We start from the raw sequence: 22,114 nt of genomic DNA on the forward strand, positions 1-22,114 counted from the left end.
TATATCAGCTGTAGATTGTTCAAAGTTTGGTGGATTGTTTTAAAGTTAAGCAGGTTTAAAAGAAAAAAATCAGCGTCATTTTCACCATTTTCTGTGAAGGTAAAAAGTAAAATAGGGTTTCCTCCCCTTTTCAGCGTGGAGCCCGGCTCTTCAGAAAGTCCTGGGAGTCTGAAGAGAGTAGCTTCCCCAGCAGCCAAACCGGCCGCTTCAGGAGAAGGTGAGAACCCAAGTCAAACTCTGTTCTTTAGAAGAAGGAGAAGTTACATAATGCAGATGGTTAGTGTTTGGAATGAGATTGCGCTTTATTTTAAAATAAAAAATTAAAATAGACTGCATTAATTAACGCTTGGTGCGTTAAACTCTAAAGTGAAATGAAAGTTTAGCCTTTTACAAAATCAGGGTACTTTATGGAGACTTTCAAAATTCTGTCAGATATATTGATCATCAATTTTCTAATGAATGATGACTTCTAATTATATTTGATTATGAGCCCTTTGACTTTTTTTTTTTTTTTTTGAGCCCTTTGACTTTTGTCTTTTGAAAGAAGGCCGTCAAATTCAGCGAGGATACAGCTTTCTATGTGTCTCTGTAGCTAAATTTTGTTCATTGCTACCCCTAATGTAGTCTTGTCTGATTTTAGACGAGTATTTTGTTTTAAAACCATATCTACAAAGTCCAGTAAAGCTCTCACATAATACTAGTGCCCCTGTATACCTCCAAATGAAACGGAAGCTTGGTTCTTATATTTCATGTAAATAACCAAACCAAATTATCTAGGCCTAAATAATTCATTTTGAGTGTTTATTACACAGATAATTGAATTATTTCTGGGTCTGTACTTTGTGATGTAATCATAAATATTATATAATTGCCAGCATATAATATGGGCTATTACCAAAAATTTTTTTTAATGACCAAAATCTACAGAACCCAGGCTATAGTAGTAAAAGCTCATATCCTTTCTCTTCAGTACGGCCATCTGTCATGGTCCTGATTGAAGAGCACTACCCGAGTTAGGCTTTCCGTGTAGAAGTCTGAACAGTGTTTGCAGCTGACAGATGTCATCACTAACCAATCATAGAGTAACTTTTCATGGCTTTCTTTGAATGAATTACATGAGGACGTAATGTTTTATTTAATTTGCTGTAATACGATTGTTGCAGTCCCTGGGAGCCTTGCCTTATCAAACACAGAGTGAATAAAACAGTTATTGCCATGGAGACAGCGAGGAGTAAAGTTTAACAATATTTCAGACTCACAGTGACAGAGAGATGTAGGCATAAAACATCATCACTGAGCAAATCCAGCATTTTTCTGTGTCCAGTTTTTACGATGACCACCACAACACTCATCAGCATAGTTCTCTGTATACAGTCTCATGATTTTAGCGCATTTTTTCCCACTGTTAACAAGGGAAATGGCTCCTTACTTACAGTGCACGCAGTCAGTACAGCATAAAGCAGATTGTGGCCTCCCCCCTTCAGAATGTAGTGCGTTATATCCAGTTCATGAGCCCTGGTGGCCCAGTGGTTGTTGCTGGGAGAATTGAGTTTTAATACAAGTAAAACACTTGATGGTGCAGTGGTTAAAGCACTCGGCCGCTAACCTAAAGGTCGGTGGTTCAAACCCACCAGTGGCTCTGAGGGTGAAAGATGTGGCGGTCCGCTTCCGTAAAGATTACAGCTTTGGAAACCCTATGGGGCAGTTCTACTCTGTCCTTTAGGGTCGCTATGATTCGGAATTGACTTGACAGCAGTGAGTTTGCTGTTTTTGTTTTTTGTCTTTATCCAAGTGTCATTGGAGGGTGGACGTTGTATTCCAGCTCTCACCAAGTAACCCTGTGATTTTGGTCATGCCTTAGCTTCCTCATCTGTAAAGTGGGCATAACCACCCCTTGAGGTTGGAAATTACTGCAAGGATCATGAGATACTGTGTGTAAAGCTTATAGAACAAAGCTCAGTGAATGTCAGCTACTTTTATTTCACTTTGCATTGTTTCCTGGATTGTTGATCCCACTCGGCACGGATAGTGATTTGTTTTGAAAAATGTGCTGTGGCCTTCACTTTCTGAGGCTTCATGAACAGTTCACAGATGAACCACACACATACTTCAAGTTGGGAGGACAAAATAAATTCTGACCTTAGTTGACGTTTATCACATCCATTTCGATTGTTGTAAGTAAGGAAACACTAGGGAATTCTGTTGGCGTGGAGGGGTGAGGAAGACATGGGCATTTAAATTCTCAGAAAAGCTATATATTTATACATATTAATGAGCTACTTGTTAACACTGCTACCTAGAAAGTAATCAAATTTGAAGTGAATCCTAAGCCAGATTAAATAGATTGTCAGCTTGGGTAGGTGTTAAAATCTGGGTTAGAGCAGAGTGGGTGGCCTCTGTCAGTTCTCACAAGCCGGGTGTGGCAGACGAGGGCCCCTGCAAGCCCATTGGCTTGGCCCCGTTTTTATTTTAATCCGGAGGCAGCCTCACAGTCGCCTGTGTGCAGGGAGGGTACGGACAGCCTTAGGGAGCGTTGCCATCTCTTTGTGTCTTAATGCTGCAGTATCAAGCTCAGCCAGGGTTCATGTTTCTGAAGTTTCTTAAGCATTTTCAAAGTTACTTCAAAATGTGGATTTGTTTTTAAGAATGTGACTTTCAAATGCAAGAGAATCACCGGGGAAAGTATGGTTGCCCAAGGATCCTGTCTTAAACAGCCAAATATGAGATCTGCAGTAAGGACCAGTAATGGGGAGCAGAGTGAAAGGGGAGGGTCAGAATACTGCGAACTCAGCAAAGGAGCATATTAATGAGAAAAGAATGTCCTTACTAAAGCTGCCAAACTTTGATTTCCTTCTGTGGGAAATCATTTTTCCAGTGTTCACTGTGGAGGTATGGGTTACCAGCACTGGAGGGCTAAAGACACAGACTCTTCTGTTTCCCTAGACCGTTTGGATGACCTGTGTCTGCTGTGGGGTCCAGCACTTTCCATGAGTGGTAGCATCTGGCCCCAAGTGTGCACAAGTCAGCACTGCTGACGTTGAAGGAGGCCCTTGGGGAGCCTCCCGGAGCTGCTCCATGACAGAAAACTCTGCTTAACACAAGCATTAAGTATGTGTGTGTTTTAGTTTTCTTTCATTCCTGGTACCTGCAGAAGTTCTCATAATTAGCCAAAGGATTCTTTGCCACTAAATTTCTGCCTAATGATTAACATTAAACTCTGTATTTAAGGAATCTCATCTGAATTTATATCATCCATTATAAAAATGAATGTTTAGAGTAAGTGGTGGTTTTTCTATTGCTTTCCGAAACATACAAAGGCTTAGGATAAGAGTGAAAACTAAGAAACCTGTGTTCATCTCTTTGTGGTTCTGTGCCTAGTATAGTGTCTAGAATTTTGTGTCTAGTGATCTTTCCAAGAGTATGATTTTTTCCTAAACCTTAGTAAAATCAGCTAAGAAGGCTGCAAAGTTCTACTTAAATTTAATTTTTTTTTTTTCTTCTGGGATGCATACCCCTCAAACTCAGGACACTGAAGAAGTTCTTATCCTTTAAGACTAAATTACAGAAATAATAATGTAAGCACCTACAGCTTGTGCTTTTTCAACTTGTCAAGAAAGGCTGGATTATTTTCTGGTTGGGTAGATACGACTTTTATCCTCAGCTGGCTCCACCTTGTCTGTACTTGACTGAAAGTAGAGACCCACCCTTAACTAAGCAGTGTATTTTTCACTCTGTGTCCTGAAAGTCTCCTGCCAGCTCTGTATATGGCACAGTAGGGTGTAAGTTTTTATTCAGAGAGTTGAGTGTGTCTCAGTGTCTAATTTGTGTAAAGGTTGTACTGCCTCAACACATTTTCTAAAATTGTGACTTGATCCCTGAAAACAAATACAGATACCTGAGTGAGTACCAGGAGCCTGCATGTGAACGTATCACTCCCAGGGTTTAGTGCAAAGTTAGGGACTCAGTAAACATTGGTTAAAACTAAACCCAAATGCCATTTTCATTCAAAAAGAACTCATGACGATGAATTGTAGATCACCCTTGGTCCCCACTCTGGGTAGACATGCCCTTGGTTTTTTGTTCCCATGGCTGGGTCTTTGCAGGAATTGTCTCCCTGTCTGCAGTGACTGGATTTGTATGCATAACTGGGGGATTTGGAGCCCAGGGTGTATCCTGTAACTCTGTGTTTTATCTGTGACCAGCCTTTTTCTTGAACGGCTCTTAGTCTAACTTCCTTATTCATGAACTTGCTTTTGCAAAGCTGTCTGGGATTTCTTTAAACAGTCAAGCTCTCTCCGTATCTCAATATTTCTCCCCACCAGAATTTATTGCCATGTACACTTACGAGAGTTCTGAGCAAGGAGATTTGACCTTTCAGCAAGGGGATGTGCTTTTGGTTACCAAGAAAGACGGTGACTGGTGGACAGGAACAGTGGGCGACAGATCCGGAGTCTTCCCTTCTAACTATGTGAGGCTGAAAGACTCAGAGGTAAACCCACATTCACTGTCTCCTCTCCCTTCTCTTCAGTGACTCTTCGCCGGGAGTCACTGTGTTTGACGATGCAACGCTTGCTTGGGTTTTGCTAAGTTCTGGAACCCGACAGAAATGCAGTGTGATCTGTAATTGTTTGAACTTGTCACCTGGTGCTGCAGGGCCAGCCTTGGCCTCCCACAAAACAAAGAATTCATGTTACTAAGTGCAAGCTATAATGTTCAGCAGTAGTTTCTATTCCTGCGTGTACCTGGCTTATGATTTGGGACAAACTTGATCGATTAGGCCTTAACGACCATTGATCATAGCTGCCTCAGAAAAGATATACAGCAATATTTTGTCCTTCTAAACCAGAGTGTTCAAGGGATACTGGCCCCCGAATGTTGGGCAGTAGAGCACTTCTAAAATTTCAATATTTGTTCACATGGCAAGGAGACAGAAGATCTCAGAGATGAGTATATGTTTGGCCAAGCCCTGGTATCACCACTGATCTGAATGTATTTTAAATGTTGTTATCCCTGTAAATTGAAAGTAGCTTGCACTGTTGTTAAGTGGATCCCAAAAACTTGATTCTATGAAGTGTGGTTTGTGATAGTCGAGTGAAATGCGGGGCCACATCCCGCCATGGTCAGTTTCAAGCTAGGGCTTCAGGGTACAAATGGGGTCGTTGAACAGATCTGGTGCACATACGTAAACAAACAGGGATGGACGTTTTTTAATGAAGGGAGTCGCTTCACAGTTATTTTCTTTCCCTCCTCATACGTTCTAGGCATTGAGAGAAGAGTCTGGTAAAGAACCTAAAGAGGCTGCTTTCTCAGGTTTAAGAGCATGTACAAAGCTCTCTCTGTTCTTTAAACGCCAGTAGGCAGGTGTCGGAGCCCTGCTGGTGCAACGGTTAAGCCCTCAGCTGCTAACCGAAAGTTTGGCGGTTGGAACCCACTTAGCAGCTCCATGGGAGAAAGACCTGGCGATCGACTCCCATAAAGATTACAACCTAGGAAATTCTATGGGGCAGTTCTGTTCTGTCACATGGGGTCGCTATGAATCGACTCAAAGGCACCCAGCAACAGCAGCAGGAGCATGTGTCTTGGGATTTCTGCGGTCACAGTACAGGTAGCTGCTTCGGGGGGATGAGGCTGGACCTGGTGCCCTGCTGGAGTAATTCTGCCTTCAGCCCCTTCCCCTTCCCCTTCCCTGCTGTTCTCAGGAAGGTTTTATTTGGTTGGGTTTTTATATTTTTAGGGAGTGGCGGTGGTGGTTTGATTTTTTTTCTTCCCCCCCTCTATTTTCCTGAGAGCAGACAGCTGAAATACCCCTTGAGGGATTTACATAAGGTGCCTGCCTTTGGAGAATTTGGCAGAAGTCAGAAAGAAAGTTCTTGTCCCTTGTAAGACAGCAAGCATACTGTACTCTACCTGAAGAGGGAGAATTAAACCCTTCCCCAGGCCAGCAGGTTGGATCCAGTAAGCCTCAAACAGATGGTATTTCACGGAAGAGAAAGAAAAACACGAAAACCTAAACTTGAAGATTTTTACCACTTTGCATGAAAACTCGTGAAGTGACCTTTTTGCATCAGTTAAAACACAAAAGCCATGGCTTGTATTACGTTTTTAGCAATTAGAGTTTCTCTTAGAAACAATCTGAAGTCAACCAGCTAAAAAATACATTCACATTTTTTCTTTACACTGTCAAATTTTTTTTAAGGCAAGTTGAATTGTAAGGTACTTTCTTAACCACAGTGTTAAATTATCAACCATAGAACTAGCAGTACTCTTAAAGATTTGGGATATTTAGCTACATTATTTAACAACAATGAAAAAAAAAATCTGAAAAGTCAGTTCTTTGGTCCTCCTTGGATACGGTACACCATGCTGAAAAGCAGACTCAGCCTCAAATACAGGTAGCAGAGCTGACCTGTGGGCTCAGGCTGCATTGTCCCGACCTTGCTTCCCGCTCTAGATGCGAAAGCTGGGGCACAGAGCCAGGGTAGCATTTTTACAGCATTCTTGAGGTGCAGCCAGGACTGAACCCGTCCTTCTGAGTCTCCTAGCTTCCAGTGCTGGTGAGGCATTTCTAAGGGAGCGCCTTGAAGCTGCTTGAACTCTGTTGCTGGTTGTTGCCAATGGCTTTGTTCCTTTTTTGTGTTAATGGAATGTAGGCAGTATGTTAGAAGCCTGTTAACTGGGACGATAACCGGTTATTTGGAATCTTATTTTATTGGTGTTCCTTTGTTTGATATTTATCCAATAAAAATAAAAAGCCATCGGTATTATGTAAGTGTTTATCAATAAAGAAAGTATAATCAGCATAAAAAATTAAGCCCAAACTTTTCCTGGTGAATGTTTGTTAAATATCAGTAGCCAAGATGAAGAGATGGCGAAAAGCTGTGTCCCGGTAGACAAGTTACATATCTTTAATCCCGCAGTGACTCTCATTTGGTTTATGAAGCCTTTTGTTTTGTTGTGCTTGAATTGGAATACCTAGTTTACTGCGAGATGAGGACTCGGGTGAAAATCCATTCAGAATAAAGCAGTTCGTCACAGCAGATTACAGTCTGGCCCTAAGCTGACTCTCGTGGTCTCTGTTGGCTTACTCAGCCAGTTTCAAATTCTGCGAGTATCCATGAGAGGAATCCAACCCTAAGTACTTTTGGAAGACTTGATAGTGGGAGAACAATATGGCTTGCCTCAGTGGGTCATGCTTCAAGCACTAACAGAGGAGACTCAGTGTCTAAGAGTGTAAAAACGTGGGCAGAAAGGCTGCCTGTTAGGATCGATAGAGGTCAGTAGGGTGGGCCAGGGTTGGCATACCTGTAATGTTTTAGTTCTTTCCAAAATAAAGCTCTCGAGCAAACATAGCAAAATATTAATGTTTTAATGGGCTAAATCTGGGTGGTAAGCTCAGGGGTGTCTCTGTGTTTTTTAAGTGTGAACTCTTTCCCAATGAACAACTTGACAGCAAAGAACAAGCTTGGTGTTTAGGGTGTAGACGAATAGTCTTGCTCTCATGCAGTCCCCTGTTTGATGGGGCCCAGGTACGGGTCTCCCCGGTATCACACCCAGTCATCTGTTTGATGGGACGCAGGGACAGGTCTCCCCTATGTCACACGTAGTCCCCTGTTTGATGGAACGCAAGTACGGGTCTCCCCTGTGTCACTCACAGTACCTGAGCAGAGCCCCTGGGATGCCATGAGGCCACGTTCTTTGCTGTTGTCTTTTTTAAAGTGCCTATTCTGCCCTGTGTCTTCTGATACATGCTCTCATGTCAGGTGACGCGGTGCTACTGTGCTTCCCCAGAACGAAAACGGGGACTTAGGGGCGCAGGTTGGTTTGTATCATCGTTAATCATTTTTTAAGCTGCATGACCAAAATGATTCAGCATGCAAATAAGACCTTTTGCTCTGTTTTAAGGGCTCTGGAACCGCTGGGAAAACAGGGAGTTTAGGAAAGAAACCTGGTAAGTTACAAACCCTGACACGTATTTTTCAATATTTTCATTGTAATTGATAGCTGCTCCTCGTCTTTGTTTATTATGGCCAGGAGCCTAAAATAAAAATGAAGAGTGGATCCTTTCCTTGAAGGCCGTTAAGAATGTGTCCGTGGTTACGAAACTTGGCCATTGTTTCACACGTGGGGAGTGGGGATGTCACCAGACAGAATATTCTCTTGGGTTGTGAAGAACTCATCCAGGCAAGATGGCAGGAAACAGCAACCCACGGAGCTGTAAGATTGCGGGGCCTGCTGCATCCCACTCATCCTTCTTGTGAGGCTTGGGAAAGCCTTCTCGTTTCCTGACAACACAGTCCCAGGACAGGGCAGGAGACTAGAGATATTACAAAACAACAGTCTGGGCCATATCTGGCTCCTTTAGAAGCTATTGGGTGGTTTTCCTCAAGTACCATTGAAGGTTCGGAGTTATAGTCATCCCTCTGGATTCAAAGTACTGTCATTTATTTAAACAAAATCGCATGCTCTATAAATAGGAGCAGAAAGCGAGAGGAAAGAAGCAGATGTGAAATAATATGGTTGTCTGGCACGTCTTCCTTGTCCAGGTCATCTGAGCGGTTTTGCTGCTCTGTCCTCAGGAGATTACAGGTTGGAAGAGCCGCTGCTGTGTTGGGGGACTGGCTCTGGGGCTCGGCTCCAGGGCAGCTTCCCTGCAAGAGAAGCGTGTCTGCACTTTGGCTTAGGGTTTTAGTCTGACTCCAGAGATTGGACTGTCTGGGTCAAATCTGTTTTAACTGTGAGCATTTGTCTACGTTTAGGGTTGTAATTCCAAAGGGCCAGGTATTTCACATATGGCGCCCAGATCAGCTGAAAACCAGCAAGCTATTCAGGGCCACAAAAGACAGAAAAGAATGTTGTGGCAGATCGCTGGCTGCATGTGCCAGGGACTTGGCGGAGCCAAGAGCATCTGAAGCCAAATAGGACGCTAATTTGGACTTTTCCACACTGAAAACTCTTGGAATCCAGAGCTGTCCCTTAGCATGTTAAAGTAGAATCCTGCTCCCCAGCACTGATTTCCCTGCTGAAGCTCTCAGAACCAAGGAATATGTAACCGGGGCTCACTCTCGCTTCCAAGCTATGGCAGGGCTACACCGGGACAGCTTGGCATTCCTGTCATGGCAGCCGACCCCTGGTTTAGAACAGGCTAACGAGTTTGCCGATATGTCTGCATCTTACTCACGCCCTAGATGATGGAGAAGTAGGAAGTACTGTTGGAGGCAGGATCTCCTTCGCCCCAACCCTGCCACCTTCCCTTCCTCCCAGGAGCCGTTTTTGGGGATGGGCTGCAGAGGAATACAACAGTTGGTTCTGTGTTCTATAAGTTTGGAAGCAGCCGCTGCAGATGTCCCAGGTTCACTCGAGAGAAGGAGCATGTGTCTTCATCCTGCACCCCCTGTGCCAGGAGAACATGCTTTTCGGAGCCTGGTCTGTGGCACTGCTGGAGTCTGTGCTGTGAGATGTAACGTTTAGGAAAAGCAGAGAATTCTTTACATTTTTTTCTGTGTCGAATTGTTTTTTTGCATAAAATGTCCCTTCCTGACTCCAGGGTCCTCCTTAACTTGAAATAACAAGAAATAAGCTTGCCTTGACAAGATTCATACCCAATATTCGGGGTCACCCCCCAAACGCGAGCCCCAGAGAAAACGAGCAAGTCGGTGAGGGTGAGAGCTAAGGCATCAACTCACATGTCAGCCAATGGTTTCCGGAGAAAATAGTTTCTTCTTCTACTGTCCTTGGCAGATGGAAGAGCTTCACATGAGTTTCTGTAACTTCATTTATTCCATCATTGGGTACAGCTGTGCTGGGTGGGGTCAGGTGGAGACAAGTGAGGCCTTGGCGTCCTCAGAGCTCGTGGTAATTGGGAGAAGTGTTGTGTCCGAAGTTGCCAGAAGTGGGGTGAGGAGGGGGCGTTCACGGAGGGAAGTTGGTAAGTAACTTCTGAGAGGTGATGGGGGCATCCTAGAACTGGACCCTGGACAGAACAAAGAGGTCGCCAACCCCTTGAATGCTCCATCTGCATTGTGGCACATGGAATGGGGTCTCCTACTCCTCCAGTAAGAAACCAGCCCCAGACACTGGTTTTAATGATGTTGATTTGTGGAGCTGGGAGGTGGTTGTCTTCTGAGAATCCCCTTCGCCAACTGTAACAGCAACCCGCAATGTTTGGTCTTGTTTTTCAGAAATTGCCCAGGTCATTGCCTCGTACACTGCTACCGGCCCTGAGCAGCTCACCCTGGCCCCTGGTCAGCTGATTTTGATCCGAAAAAAGAATCCAGGAGGATGGTGGGAAGGAGAGCTGCAGGTTAGTTTCATTTCCCCTTTGTGTATAATTCTCCGTCTGAATTCAAACATGCCAAATCTCAAAGGGACACTGTTTCATCGAAACCTTAAAATAACCCCTCATTGCCTGAATCTTGGTTTGGATGGCGAGAGGGATCACATTATGTGACTCTGTTTCACACCTGAGGTTTGGAGGGCCAGTAGCAGAATTTTGAGAGCTAGGGATTCATCTGAGAATTTATCCAAATCTACTTGATTCCTGAGTTCAGTCAGTGAATGTTGGAGTAGTGAGGATCCATACAACAAGGGAGACCATGGAGTCACCTGTGAGCATTATGGCATTGCAGGGGCAGAGCGCTAGATCAGTGGCATTGTGTGGTAGTATAACACCAGGGTCTTTGCGTACATCACAGTATTATTAGTTCCCCTGTATTCAGAGATGGATAGATACATGTCTATATATGTATTCAGGGGATGGATAGATAGATACATGTCTATATATGTATTCAGGGGGTGGACAGTTAGATACATGTCTATATACGTAGTCAGGGGATAGATAGATACATGTCTATGTATCTATTCAGGGGATGGATAGATACATGTCTATATATGTATTCAGGGGATGGATAGATAGATACATGTCTATATATGTATTCAGGGGGTGGACAGTTAGATACATGTCTATATACGTAGTCAGGGGATAGATAGATACATGTCTATGTATCTATTCAGGGGATGGATAGATACATGTCTATATATGTATTCAGGGGATGGATAGTTAGATACATGTCTGTATATGTATTCAGGGGATAGATAGATACATGTCTATATATCTATTCAGGGGATGGATAGATACATGTCTATATATGTATTCAGGGAATGGATAGATAGATACATGTCTATGTATGTATTCAGGGGATGGATAGATACATGTCTGTATATGTATTCAGGGGATGGATAGATACATATCTGTATATGTATTCAGGGGATGAATAGATAGATACATGTCCATATGTGTACTCGGGATGGATAGATACATGTCTATATATGTATTTAGAGGATGGATAGATACATGTATACAGATATGTATCTATCCATCTTGTCATAATGTTACCCTATAACTCGTTTTACCCTTTGGGATACCTTTTATAAGTCTTATTCCCAGAGGCAAGGAGCCCTGGTGGTGCAGTGGTTAAGAGCTGTGGCTGCTAACCAAATGGTTGGCAGTTCAAATCCACCAGCCACCCCGTGGAAACCCTGTGGGCCAGTTCTACTCTATCCTATAGGGTTGCTGTGAGTCACAGTCGACTCAATGGCCACAGGTTTGATTTGGTTTTTTGGCCAGAGGCAAAGATGCTTTTTAAAAAGTCACTGTTATACAGTATAACCTATGAAAGCCAGAACCTGTGTGAGGCGGAAACCTGTCAGAAAAGGAAAACTCAAATATTTTCTACTAATAGTGATAGAAAAGCGGTAAGACTGTACCCTGTCAAAGGTGGCAAACTTGTGAGACCCAGAAAAATAAGGCCATTCTGTTGCGTTCCAGCTCTCACAGGTTCCATTGTACAGCTGTCGCAGTAAAGATTGTTCGGCTCATCGGTGGAGGCCAAATCTAGGGAAGTTTTGAATTTCTTCCTGTTCTGTTTCTATTCTTGGCTGGAATAGGAGGTGCCGCCTGGAGTGTAGCTAACGATTGCATGTCCCCTGGGGATCTCGTGGGTGGGCAGCCGTAAAACCCATCTGGAAGTGCCGACAGATCCAACTTGCTGGCTCAGGAGCCTGGCCTTGGGGAGCCTGCAAATCCACGCTCCCTTCATAACATGCCTGTCTCTGTGCTGGTCAGGGATAGAGCTCCCTTTGACCAGCGGGTCCCACTCCTGGGCTGTGGTCAGCTGCCTACTTGGCCTGTAGTCCCGTATGTCACTGTGCTGTTGTGAAGCCCTGGTGACTACCACAAGTACCCCCTGCCCTTTCAGCCTGTCTCACCGCTCAGCACGGCTGCCAACCGCTCCTGAGCACAGCTCCCAGCCTCTGTGAAAACAAGCAACACACCTGACTCTCATCCTTGCTGCCCTTGCTGCTGACATTCCTCCCCAATTGGTCAACTCCCCGCTTTGTGATTCCTCAAGAGCTGGCCAAACCCCACTTGTCCTGGAAGCTTTCTCTGGCCATCCAGCCAGAAGCAGCGTCTCCTTTCCTGGATGTGTGGCGACCTGATGCCGGCACCACTCGTCGGTATTAACAGCGGATGCTGATGTTAGTGTTCAGCATCCTGTGGGCGTTCCTCACTTTGGCATCTAGTTATCAGCTCCTTGGAGGCAGGGACCATACCTTTTAGTCCTCACACTCCCAGCCTTTCTCAGAGAGGGCTTTGAATGCTTCCTGCAATTCACAGTAAAGTGGGTGAATTGCCATGGCCGGGAAAGCTTCTGGGGCTTTGTCCAGAGTGGCTCTGTCCCTGGCGAGGGGTGGGGCTGCAGAGATGTCTCTGGAATGTGTCACATCCTCCTTCCAGTGATGGGGATGGACGGAGGCCTGCATCGCTAAGGGGCTGGGGATGGGGGGAACATGCAGCAACATGGGGAGCAGTCACGGGAAGCCCCTTATATCTGAGCCCTCTAATTGAATAAAAATCATGGAAAGAGTCTTACAAAGACTCTTTGTGAGTGTTAATAGGGATTTTATCAGCTTATTTTGGTTGTAGTTTCCAATTTTTTTTAAAGTTTAGGTAATCTTTTCTACCTCACAAAATCCTAATTCTTGTCGATTCATTAGTGTTGAGCCATTGCTTTCTCACATCTCAGTCCTCTCGTGTGCATTCTTCTCAGACGTATTAAACAATCCCACACAAGTGAAGGAATGACCAGCGAGCTCTGTGTCCTGCCCCTGCACAAGCTCAGAGGTGGGGATGTAGTGGGGTCGTTGTGAGCACCTGGCACAGACCAGGTAGATGAGCATGTGGGAGTTGTGAGCGCGTGACTTCAAGTGTCAGCAGATTCCTGCTAGTCCTCAAGCTGAAGGCACCAAGTCTCTCGAACCACAAGTCACATGGAACCTGATCTGCTCCCAGAACATCAGTTACATTGTCCACCTGACCCATGGCGACCCCGAGTGTGTCAGGGCAGAGCTGTCCTCAGTAGGGTTTTCAGTGGGTGATTCTCCAGAAGTAGATCACTGGGTCTTTCTTCCAGGGAACCTATGGCTGGACTCAAACTGCCAGCCTTTGGGTTAGCAGCCAAATGTGTTAACCATTTGCACCACCCTGCTTGATAAATTGGCTGGTGGGAGGGCAGATGTAAGGTGGCGGGGGTGGTTCTCTTAGTTTATTTCCTCATCTTGGAATGGGCAATATATTCATGTGGTTCAAAATCCAAAAGTCACGAAAAGGGATGCAGATATTTCCCTCCTACTCTTGGACCCCGAGGCACCCAATTCTCCTCCTCAGAGGCTACAGTTCTTATCAGAGCCTTGTTCCTAGAGCCGCTCTCTCTCTCTGTCTCTGTGTGTGTGTGTTTCCAGTTCTCACTTCCTGGTGGTACATGGAAGGATAGTCTTCGTACCTCTTGTGATCTTTATCACTTATTAGAATGGTGTCACAATTTCAAGTCTCAGCTGAGAGCTGTATTCTGAGCTTCTCCAGAGTAGGACTGTGTCCCATCCCAATGACACCTGGCACATCAGTGCTCACCGAAGGGACCTTGTGTTGACTCAGAGTGAAGTAACAGAGAAGGGGACGGCAGAGAGAAGTGTGGCTCCTGCCACTAGGTAGTCCTGCTGATTTCTGAACGCAGCGTTTACCCTTTTTGTGCTCTGTATTCGCTGCACCAGCATTATCTGCCTCTGAGGTTACGGTTGGTTGCGAGGAAGAGTACAGACATGGGCGTGAATCTTGGCTTTCTGCTAACTAACTGAGATCTCGGGGCTGTCATGTCACTTTTCTGACCTCACGTTCTTCATCTGGAAAATGGGAATAATAATATTATCGTCCTTACAGAATTACTATTATTAGTCCTAAAACACATAACTAACGTCACCTTAGCCATAACCTCTACACTCACTGAATCAGCAGCTGGGGGCTAACGTTACACAGCAGTAGCAGAGTTCCTTCCTGGGCACCCTGCAGACTCACGACAGATGCAGAGGGTTTCTGCCCTGGATACACTGCGTGTGTCCCAAACCTGTCATCCACGTGACCCAGCTGATGCAAAGCAGCCCCGGGATTTGCTGATCAATCACGGCCATGATGAGAATTTTCAGCTACAATATTTGATTCTCAAAATTTAGTAACCCACGGATTCTAATGTGAATGCTATTTGGTTTTCAGTTATATGTAAGGTTTGTGTAGGTGCTCTGTTGCAGAGCAAGCTGTATCGTGAAAGAACGTGAACGCTTTTAAAAATTCCAGTATTTATTTATTTGTTTTCTTACTAGGCACGTGGGAAAAAGCGCCAGATAGGCTGGTTCCCAGCTAATTATGTCAAACTTTTAAGCCCTGGGACGAGCAAAATCACCCCAACAGAGCCACCGAAGTCCACGGCCCTAACTGCAGGTAAGGCGCCATGGTCTCTCACTGGAGAAGAATGCACGTGGTGTGGCAGTGTTTCCACTCGATTTTCTCAGGACGTGTCTTCGATTGTTGTTCACGTCTGCGTTAAGTGCTTCTTGTCATTGCCGGGACTGACACCCAATTACTGCGATGTGGAATTTGTTTTTCAAAAGGACCGAGTGTCTAAGTAGCTTCACTGTGCCCGGTACAATGGAGCCCTTGTTGGGACCCTCATCCTGAAGGAGCCGTGAAAGCTGTGACAGTAAAGCAGACTTTTCTCTTGATTTCCTTCCAGCTGTTTGACTTGGGACTTGGGCTAGGGGGTGAGGGGACAAAAGGGCAGCCCTAAAAATAAATGGCGGGGATCTGAATAGGTCAGGAGATGGAGCCGGGGGCTGCAGGGGTCTGCTGGTAGCGATGTGGTATTCACTGAAGACTAAAATAACTCCCCATGGCATGCACTGTGAACAGAGGGGCTTCGGTCATGGGCAGGATGTTGCACACACTTCCCTGAAAGGATGAAAGAGCAGAGAGCACCGAAGTTGAGTTGGTTGGCTGTTTTCTGATTGAAGAGACTAAATTAGACCCTCAGTAGTTAGTGATGGGGAGAGGTGAGGTTAGAGGAGAGAATTCTGCTTTAGGTCTTTAAGCCACCAATTCTTTGGTGGCATTTGTGGCAAACATTTGTTCCAATACACCTGTGCGTACATGCCCAGTGAATTAAGATGAAAACTTGGGAGCCGTTGTGAGAAATGAAGAGATTGGCCAACTTTGTGAGTGATTCCCTGACCCCAGCTGGGACTCTGTGCTTGCACCGTGGCCTCAGGCTGGGAGGTTGCTGGATCTCTCCTCCTGTGGGGGGCCTGGTGCTGCCCATCCCCCTCCCCGCACCTCCCTCTGCCCCCATACACAAATAATTTGCTGGAGTGATTGAATTAGTTGGAGAATTTGGTAAACCTAAGTATAGCGGTTCTGGTGGCACAATGGTTAAGAGCTCAGCTGCTAACCAAAACATCAGCAGTTCGAATCCACCAGCGGCTCCTTGGAAACCCTGTGGGGCAGTTCTGCTCTGTCCTATAGGGTTGCTATGAGTCAGAATCAACTGGATGGCAGCAGGTTTGGTTGTTTTGGTTTTTAAACCGAAGTATAGCTTGGCTAAGAAAAATTAATTGGGGATTACAATCTGAAGTATGGATTCATCTGAAATGTAAACATACCAGGGAATGAGACCATTTTAACCTCCTGGGGGGGCAGTGGTGGTTTGGGGGTAGAACTCTCCTTCCACATGGGAGACCCAAGTTCTATTCCCAGCCAATGCGCCTCAGGCGCAACCACCACCTGCCAGTCAGCGGAGGCTTGCTTGTGTGTTGCTATGATGCTGAACACGTTTCAGCAGAGCTTCCAGACTAAGAGTAAGGCTAAGCTGGAAAGGGCCTGGCGATCTACTTCTGAAAATCAGCTGAGAAAAGCTCTGTGGATCACAAGGGTCTGATCCATGACCGATAGTGGAGATGGTGAAGGACCAGGCAGCGTTTTATTCTGTGGAGCGTGGCTTCGGGGCCGACCGGCTGGCAGCGAAAACAGCAGCGATAGGTTTGAGGTAAAAGGAGCGAAGGTTGTTCTTGAGCGTGGGCATCTCTTACTTTGAGACACAAAGGGACAGTGGAATTCTTTTAAAACTGTGGTTCTACTTTTCACAGTTTAGATTTTTTGGAGGTCAGATGGTTATCCCCTTCCACCTTAAAAATGAAAAAAGAAAAGAAACATTGTAGTAAAGTCCCCGTGATGCAGAGCTGTCCCACGCAGCAGGAAGCCAGGGTTCCCCTGAGTCGGCGTTGTGCAGGAGTTCCACTGCACCCAGACAGAAAGCATGCAAATCACCACTTTAAGTTTTCTGCTGACAAGGAAGCATGAGAAGGAAGACGGTGTTATAAACACTGAAGACAGTGCAGAAATTTTGCTGTCGTCTTGCTTTTTAATCCTTCACCTTCATCTCTTGTTCATACCACAAAAGTCCCCTTAGGGCACCTCCACTTCATCTTCCTCTCTTGCTCACACCATAAGAGTCCCCTTAGGGTACCTTCACTTCGTTTTACCCTGTTCTGAAAGTGCACAGCATACCAGGATATCCGGCGGCCCAAGCTGCCTGTGCCCTGTGCTCAGCAGACAGCAGTGCTCACCTGCCCCATCTCCTACAGTGTGCCAGGTGATCGGGATGGCAGCGCTCACCCGCCCTGTCTCCTGCAGTGTGCCAGGTGATTGAGATGGCAGTGCTCACCTGCCCCGTCTCCTGCAGTGTGCCAGGTGATCGGGATGGCAGCGCTCACCCGCCCTGTCTCCTGCAGTGTGCCAGGTGATCGGGATGGCAGCGCTCACCCGCCCCGTCTCCTGCAGTGTGCCAGGTGATTGAGATGGCAGTGCTCACCTGCCCCGTCTCCTGCAGTGTGCCAGGTGATCGGGATGGCAGCACTTAACCTGCCCCGTCTCCTGCAGTGTGCCAGGTGATCGGGATGGCAGTGCTCACCCGCCCCGTCTCCTGCAGTGTGCCAGGTGATCGGGATGGCAGTGCTCAACTGCCCCATCTCCTGCAGTGTGCCAGGTGATCAGGATGGCAGTGCTCACCCGCCCTGTCTCCTGCAGTGTGCCAGGTGATCGGGATGTATGACTATACGGCGCAGAACGATGACGAGCTGGCCTTCAGCAAGGGCCAGATCATCAATGTCCTCAACAAGGAAGACCCCGACTGGTGGAAAGGAGAAGTCAGCGGACAAGTGGGGCTCTTCCCGTCCAATTATGTGAAGCTGACCACAGACATGGACCCCAGCCAGCAATGTAAGTGCCCGGTGGCTCCGTCGCTGCCCATTTCTGGTGTCTTTCGGTAAAACATGCAGCATTGCTCTGATTCTGCGAGCTTTGTTTGCAGAACTTAAAGCTAGACACTGCTGCATTCGCAACAGTCTCTTTGAAGACCTTCTGTAATGCAAGACGTTATCTCATGGGGTTCTTTTTTTTTTTTTCATTCCTTCTGTAGCATGTCCCTTCCCTCCCGCCCTTCCCCGTTTTCCTTTTTTGTAAAATCATTTTGGCACCATGCTGTTTACATGCCTGACTCATTTTCCTAGCTTGAATTTTGCTCATTGTTTTGTTTTGCTTATGTGTTGTTTTCCTCCTTTTTCTAGGAATCATATGTTGCCCATCCCCCACTCAGGCTTGAAAGTCCTCAAAGAGACCCACTATCCCATATCACTGCCCAGAGGGATGATGGGAGATGCAGCCTTGATCATGTGACCTCCAGCATGATCACCCACTGCCTTCTGAGTACAAGAACCCGCTGCACAGCACTTTACCTCATTTCCTTAGCTGCATGTGATCGCAATGTTTGAGTTACTTGCAGAGACAGAAGTGAAACTTGCAAAAACACACAGGGTAGTGGGTCCTTTTGTGGCTTTCCTCACAACTCAAATTGACTTCCCCCCACCTTTGCACAGGGGCTTTCAATAGTTTGGAGATTCTTTTTAAATCTATATTTTAGCCTTTTAATAAAAAAAAAAAGAAAAATCGCTTCTTTGCTATTTTGGTTTTGCAAAAAGACCCACTATCAAGGAATGCTGCATGTGCTGTTAAAAATGTTCCCAATGTCCATAAATCTGAGACTTGCTGTAACTTTTCATTTTGTCCAGTGTTACCAACTAAGTTGTGTAGTTTGGGCTCCCCCCCATAGAAGCGCAGAGGAGTTCAGTGTGTCTGTTTTAAAGATGTGTAGAATGAGCCCGATTAAACAGAAGGTGTTTTGTGCGTGTTTGTGTATCAGATGTACCACACTGAGCATGTGACACATCCTGCAGCTAAGAAATCAGTCCTCCCCGTCACAGAAGCCACACCCCGTAGGATGCTCTGATCATACTGCATTCATTTTATTTTGCACAGTGACCTTGTAGCCACATGAGAAAGCACCTGTGTTTTTGTTTCGTCTCAGATTTATCTGGTTGAGTTGGTATTTTCTGTTTTGGGTTTTAAATTTTGTGTGTTTTCATACCATGGATCAGTTAAGATCAACAACACCGGCAAGCTCTCCTCAGTCTCTGTTACATGACGTTGTATTCCCGTAACTTATCGTGGAATGACATATTTTGAATAAGTAATTTTCTTGACAAGAAAGAATGTATAGAAATCTCCCTGCAATTAATTTCCAATGTTTACATTTTTTAACTAGACTGTGGAATTTCTACAGATTAATATTAAATGGCGCTCATGGTCCGTTCGTGTATTAGATGTGCTGTAGCCGAAGCCGTGTTTGTCTTTCAAACATCAGTTTCAAGCTTTCAAGCTCTCAGTAAAATGCCTGTTGCAGACAGCACAGCATATGGGGGCTGGGGAGCCTCAGGCACAGCCTAGCTGTCCGGCTAATATCTCTGAACATGGCGTCACTGGTGTTTGCACCCCTCTGTCCTGAGTCTGTGCCGGCAGTGCTGGGGAGGCCCCCCATGTTCACGTGGTACAGTGAGGATGGCACCCCCTTGTCCCGTTGCGCTTCAGTGTTTTAATGGATGTGAATGTAAAATATATAAATATCTAAACCTGCGGCTTTAACAACTGTAATACAACCTTTTGAATTAGTTACGTGTATAGATAATTAAATTCTTCATATAAAAGTTAGACGGAAATGTCTCTGTGTTCTTGATGTCGCAACCTGGCAGCGGTGACGGGGTCCCAAACAGACTAGACGTCAGCAGGTGGGCTGCAGCCTGCGTGCCACTCCGACACGTGTTCTCCGAAATACAGACCTGGTCGATCCTCGCTGAGTCCTGTCTGAACGACCTCCCTCTCCCCTTACCCCTCTCCCTTCCCTGGGCAGTCTGTAAACCACTGTTCCTGGTAATACTGGTTTTGAAGGGTAGAACTACCCTCAGCTTAGCAGCTCACTGTCTCATTGGGCTCTCGGTGTATGCTGTTGATACATTGGATTAGGTGTGTGATTTGGCTCCAGGAACAAAACCTTTGTCCAGAAGATGTATCATAACAAGAGACTGTTGACATCCAAAAATAAGTGGGTCAAGATGGAAGCTTTCACATCTTCATACACTCGATAAGGATCCACCTTCGCCACACACACTCTAGAGTCGGGTTGCCTTTGCAGAAATAAGCCAGTGTCCCCACTGGTGACCGCCTGCTTGATTCCACCCTTCTAAACTTATTGGTCCTTCCCTGACGTTCACTTGAAAAGCAATTTCATTCATCAGTTCAGCAAATATTTTGGGGGGAGACATTGCCTATACGTAGGGTACCCTGCTGGGCCCCGGGGAGAATGTGGTTCTCAGTGGAGACAGGGTCCCTGGAAGAGACCAAGCTGAAATGCAAACCGCTGTGGTACATGTCATATATATGGAGTGTGCGATAAGTTCTGTGCTGGGGAAGCACGGGTGAAGGCCTCTCTGAGCACAGACCCTGGAGCAGATGGGGTGGGGGAATTGCAGAGAAAGAGTCACAGAATCGTTCAAGAGGAAATGATGTTTAATCTGAAACCTGAAGAGTATAAGGGGAGCCAGATGAAGATGGGGAGAGGTGGATATTCCAGATGGAGGCATTAGGGTCTGCAAAGGGCGGGAGCTGGGTGGAGATGAGCTGCCCATCACTGCCCCCCCAGCCCACCTCCTTGTGGGTCAAAGGTCAAGTCAGCCAACCCCACCTTTTTCCAAGAGCCCATTGTATAAATCAGCACCTCTTCTCCAGCCTTGAGCTTGGCTGGAAGGGACACGGTTGTCAAGGTGGGTAATACTCTGCAGTACTCTTTGGAACACTCAAATACCCCTCTGTAGGTTATCCCTCTAGGCTTTCTCCTGCGTCTGTGAAGCTGACATGAGTTGTTCCCCAAGAAATTGCTCCCCCCACCAAGATGGAGTGTGCGTGATTATAGTCTCCATCTAACCCAGTGCTTCTCGCCGGGGCACTCCCCCCCTGCACTGGATGTTGGCAATGTCTGAAGACATTTTTTAATGGTTACAATTTGGGGCGGGGGGTTCTACTGGCATCTAGTAGGTAGAAGCCGAGGATGCTGTTAAATATCCCACAATGCACAGGACAGTCCCCCACAACAAACAGTTAACGGGCCCAAACTGTAGTGTTGAGGTTGAGAAACCCCAGTCTCACCCACTGGCCACCTTGGTCACTGTTGACCAGGTTGCTCATGTCCAAAAGTGGCCCAGTTAGTGGCTGCTGGGGTCACTGTGATAACAGCTGTTAGGAACATTTTATCATTTAATAAGCTTATATGGTATATGTGACAGTGGCTGCAACAATGGGCTCAAGCATAATGATTGTGAGGATGGCACAGGGCCAGGCAGTATTTTGTTCTGTCGTACATCGGGTCGCTGTGAGTCAGAGCTGACTCACTTGCATCTGACAACAACAACATATACCTGCTGCATAAAAAGTGTCCCAGAACCTTGTTTTTATATTTTAAACTTGTCCTTACTATTTTTGATTATTCCCCATAACTATTTGTACTTTGTCATATTCTTCAAGAACCTGGCTAATGAAAAGTTGAATAAAAGGGAAGAAAAGCGATTTACTTCTAATTAAATCAGTAAAGAGATACTAAGTATCTCCTTTGGCCTCAGAATTTGAAAGTGTCAGGCTTTTTGAGGTCTTTGTTAAACAAAAGCAACCGGTCATTAAATCGTTTAATTTTGTATTGGTGTTGATTTGTCTGCATGAATATATTTACAACTGAACTTTGGATACAGTTTTGCTCCAGTAACATGTGGACAAGAAGACAAAGGCCAAAGCTTTATCTTGCAGACATGAATTGCCTCCTCAAGGCCACTGTCTCAGCACCGCAGGAGCGGAGCCTAGAGAGCTGAAGGAACAGGGTGTTTGTCAGAGGCCCCCCAAGTTGTCCACACCCCAGCTGCCTCCGCTTAAAAGGGTGTCTTGAGAAACTGATCTAACGTTACAACGTATTGGACCATACGTGTATTATGGAAACGTTTCTGCCCAGCTCTGTTGGAAGCACAGCAAGCCCAGACTGGGTTATCTACACCTTTCTTTCTTTCTTTTTTCAATCATTAAAAAGAAAAACCTAGTAACACCAGCTCAGGAAAACCTTCTAAATAGTAGCTTAGCCATAGGGACTTGACTATATGACTTTACTTACAGAAACGGCAGTTTCATACGGTTCAGCCTGACACACATACTAGATGAGGTGCTGAAAAATGCCTTGAATTAGTGAATCGAATGAATGAATGAATGTGAAGAAAACACAATGGTCCCCGTTCTTAGCGTACATTACAT

General features: G+C 45.7%; 1 protein-coding gene across 12 annotated transcripts in view; it reads left to right on the forward strand.

Annotated features, from left to right (window-relative positions):
* The window catches only part of ITSN1 (intersectin 1), a 176,454-nt gene extending 156,976 nt beyond the window's left edge, over positions 1 to 19,478 (forward strand). For 7 of the 12 annotated variants that reach the window (XM_023548435.2, XM_023548438.2, XM_064273214.1 and 4 more), the window contains 7 exons: positions 135 to 217; positions 4,323 to 4,489; positions 7,903 to 7,948; positions 10,179 to 10,300; positions 14,710 to 14,827; positions 17,465 to 17,656; positions 18,004 to 19,478. In XM_023548435.2, the coding sequence (XP_023404203.2) occupies positions 135 to 217; positions 4,323 to 4,489; positions 7,903 to 7,948; positions 10,179 to 10,300; positions 14,710 to 14,827; positions 17,465 to 17,656; positions 18,004 to 18,005 (730 nt within the window). In that variant the 3' untranslated portion in view covers positions 18,006 to 19,478. The other 5 variants (XM_064273215.1, XM_064273216.1, XM_023548444.2 and 2 more) reach the window with 5 other exon arrangements.
* The last annotated feature ends 2,636 nt before the right edge of the window (positions 19,479 to 22,114 follow it).

Source organism: Loxodonta africana, chromosome 20, assembly GCF_030014295.1.
Source record: "Loxodonta africana isolate mLoxAfr1 chromosome 20, mLoxAfr1.hap2, whole genome shotgun sequence".
NCBI lineage: Eukaryota > Metazoa > Chordata > Mammalia > Proboscidea > Elephantidae > Loxodonta > Loxodonta africana.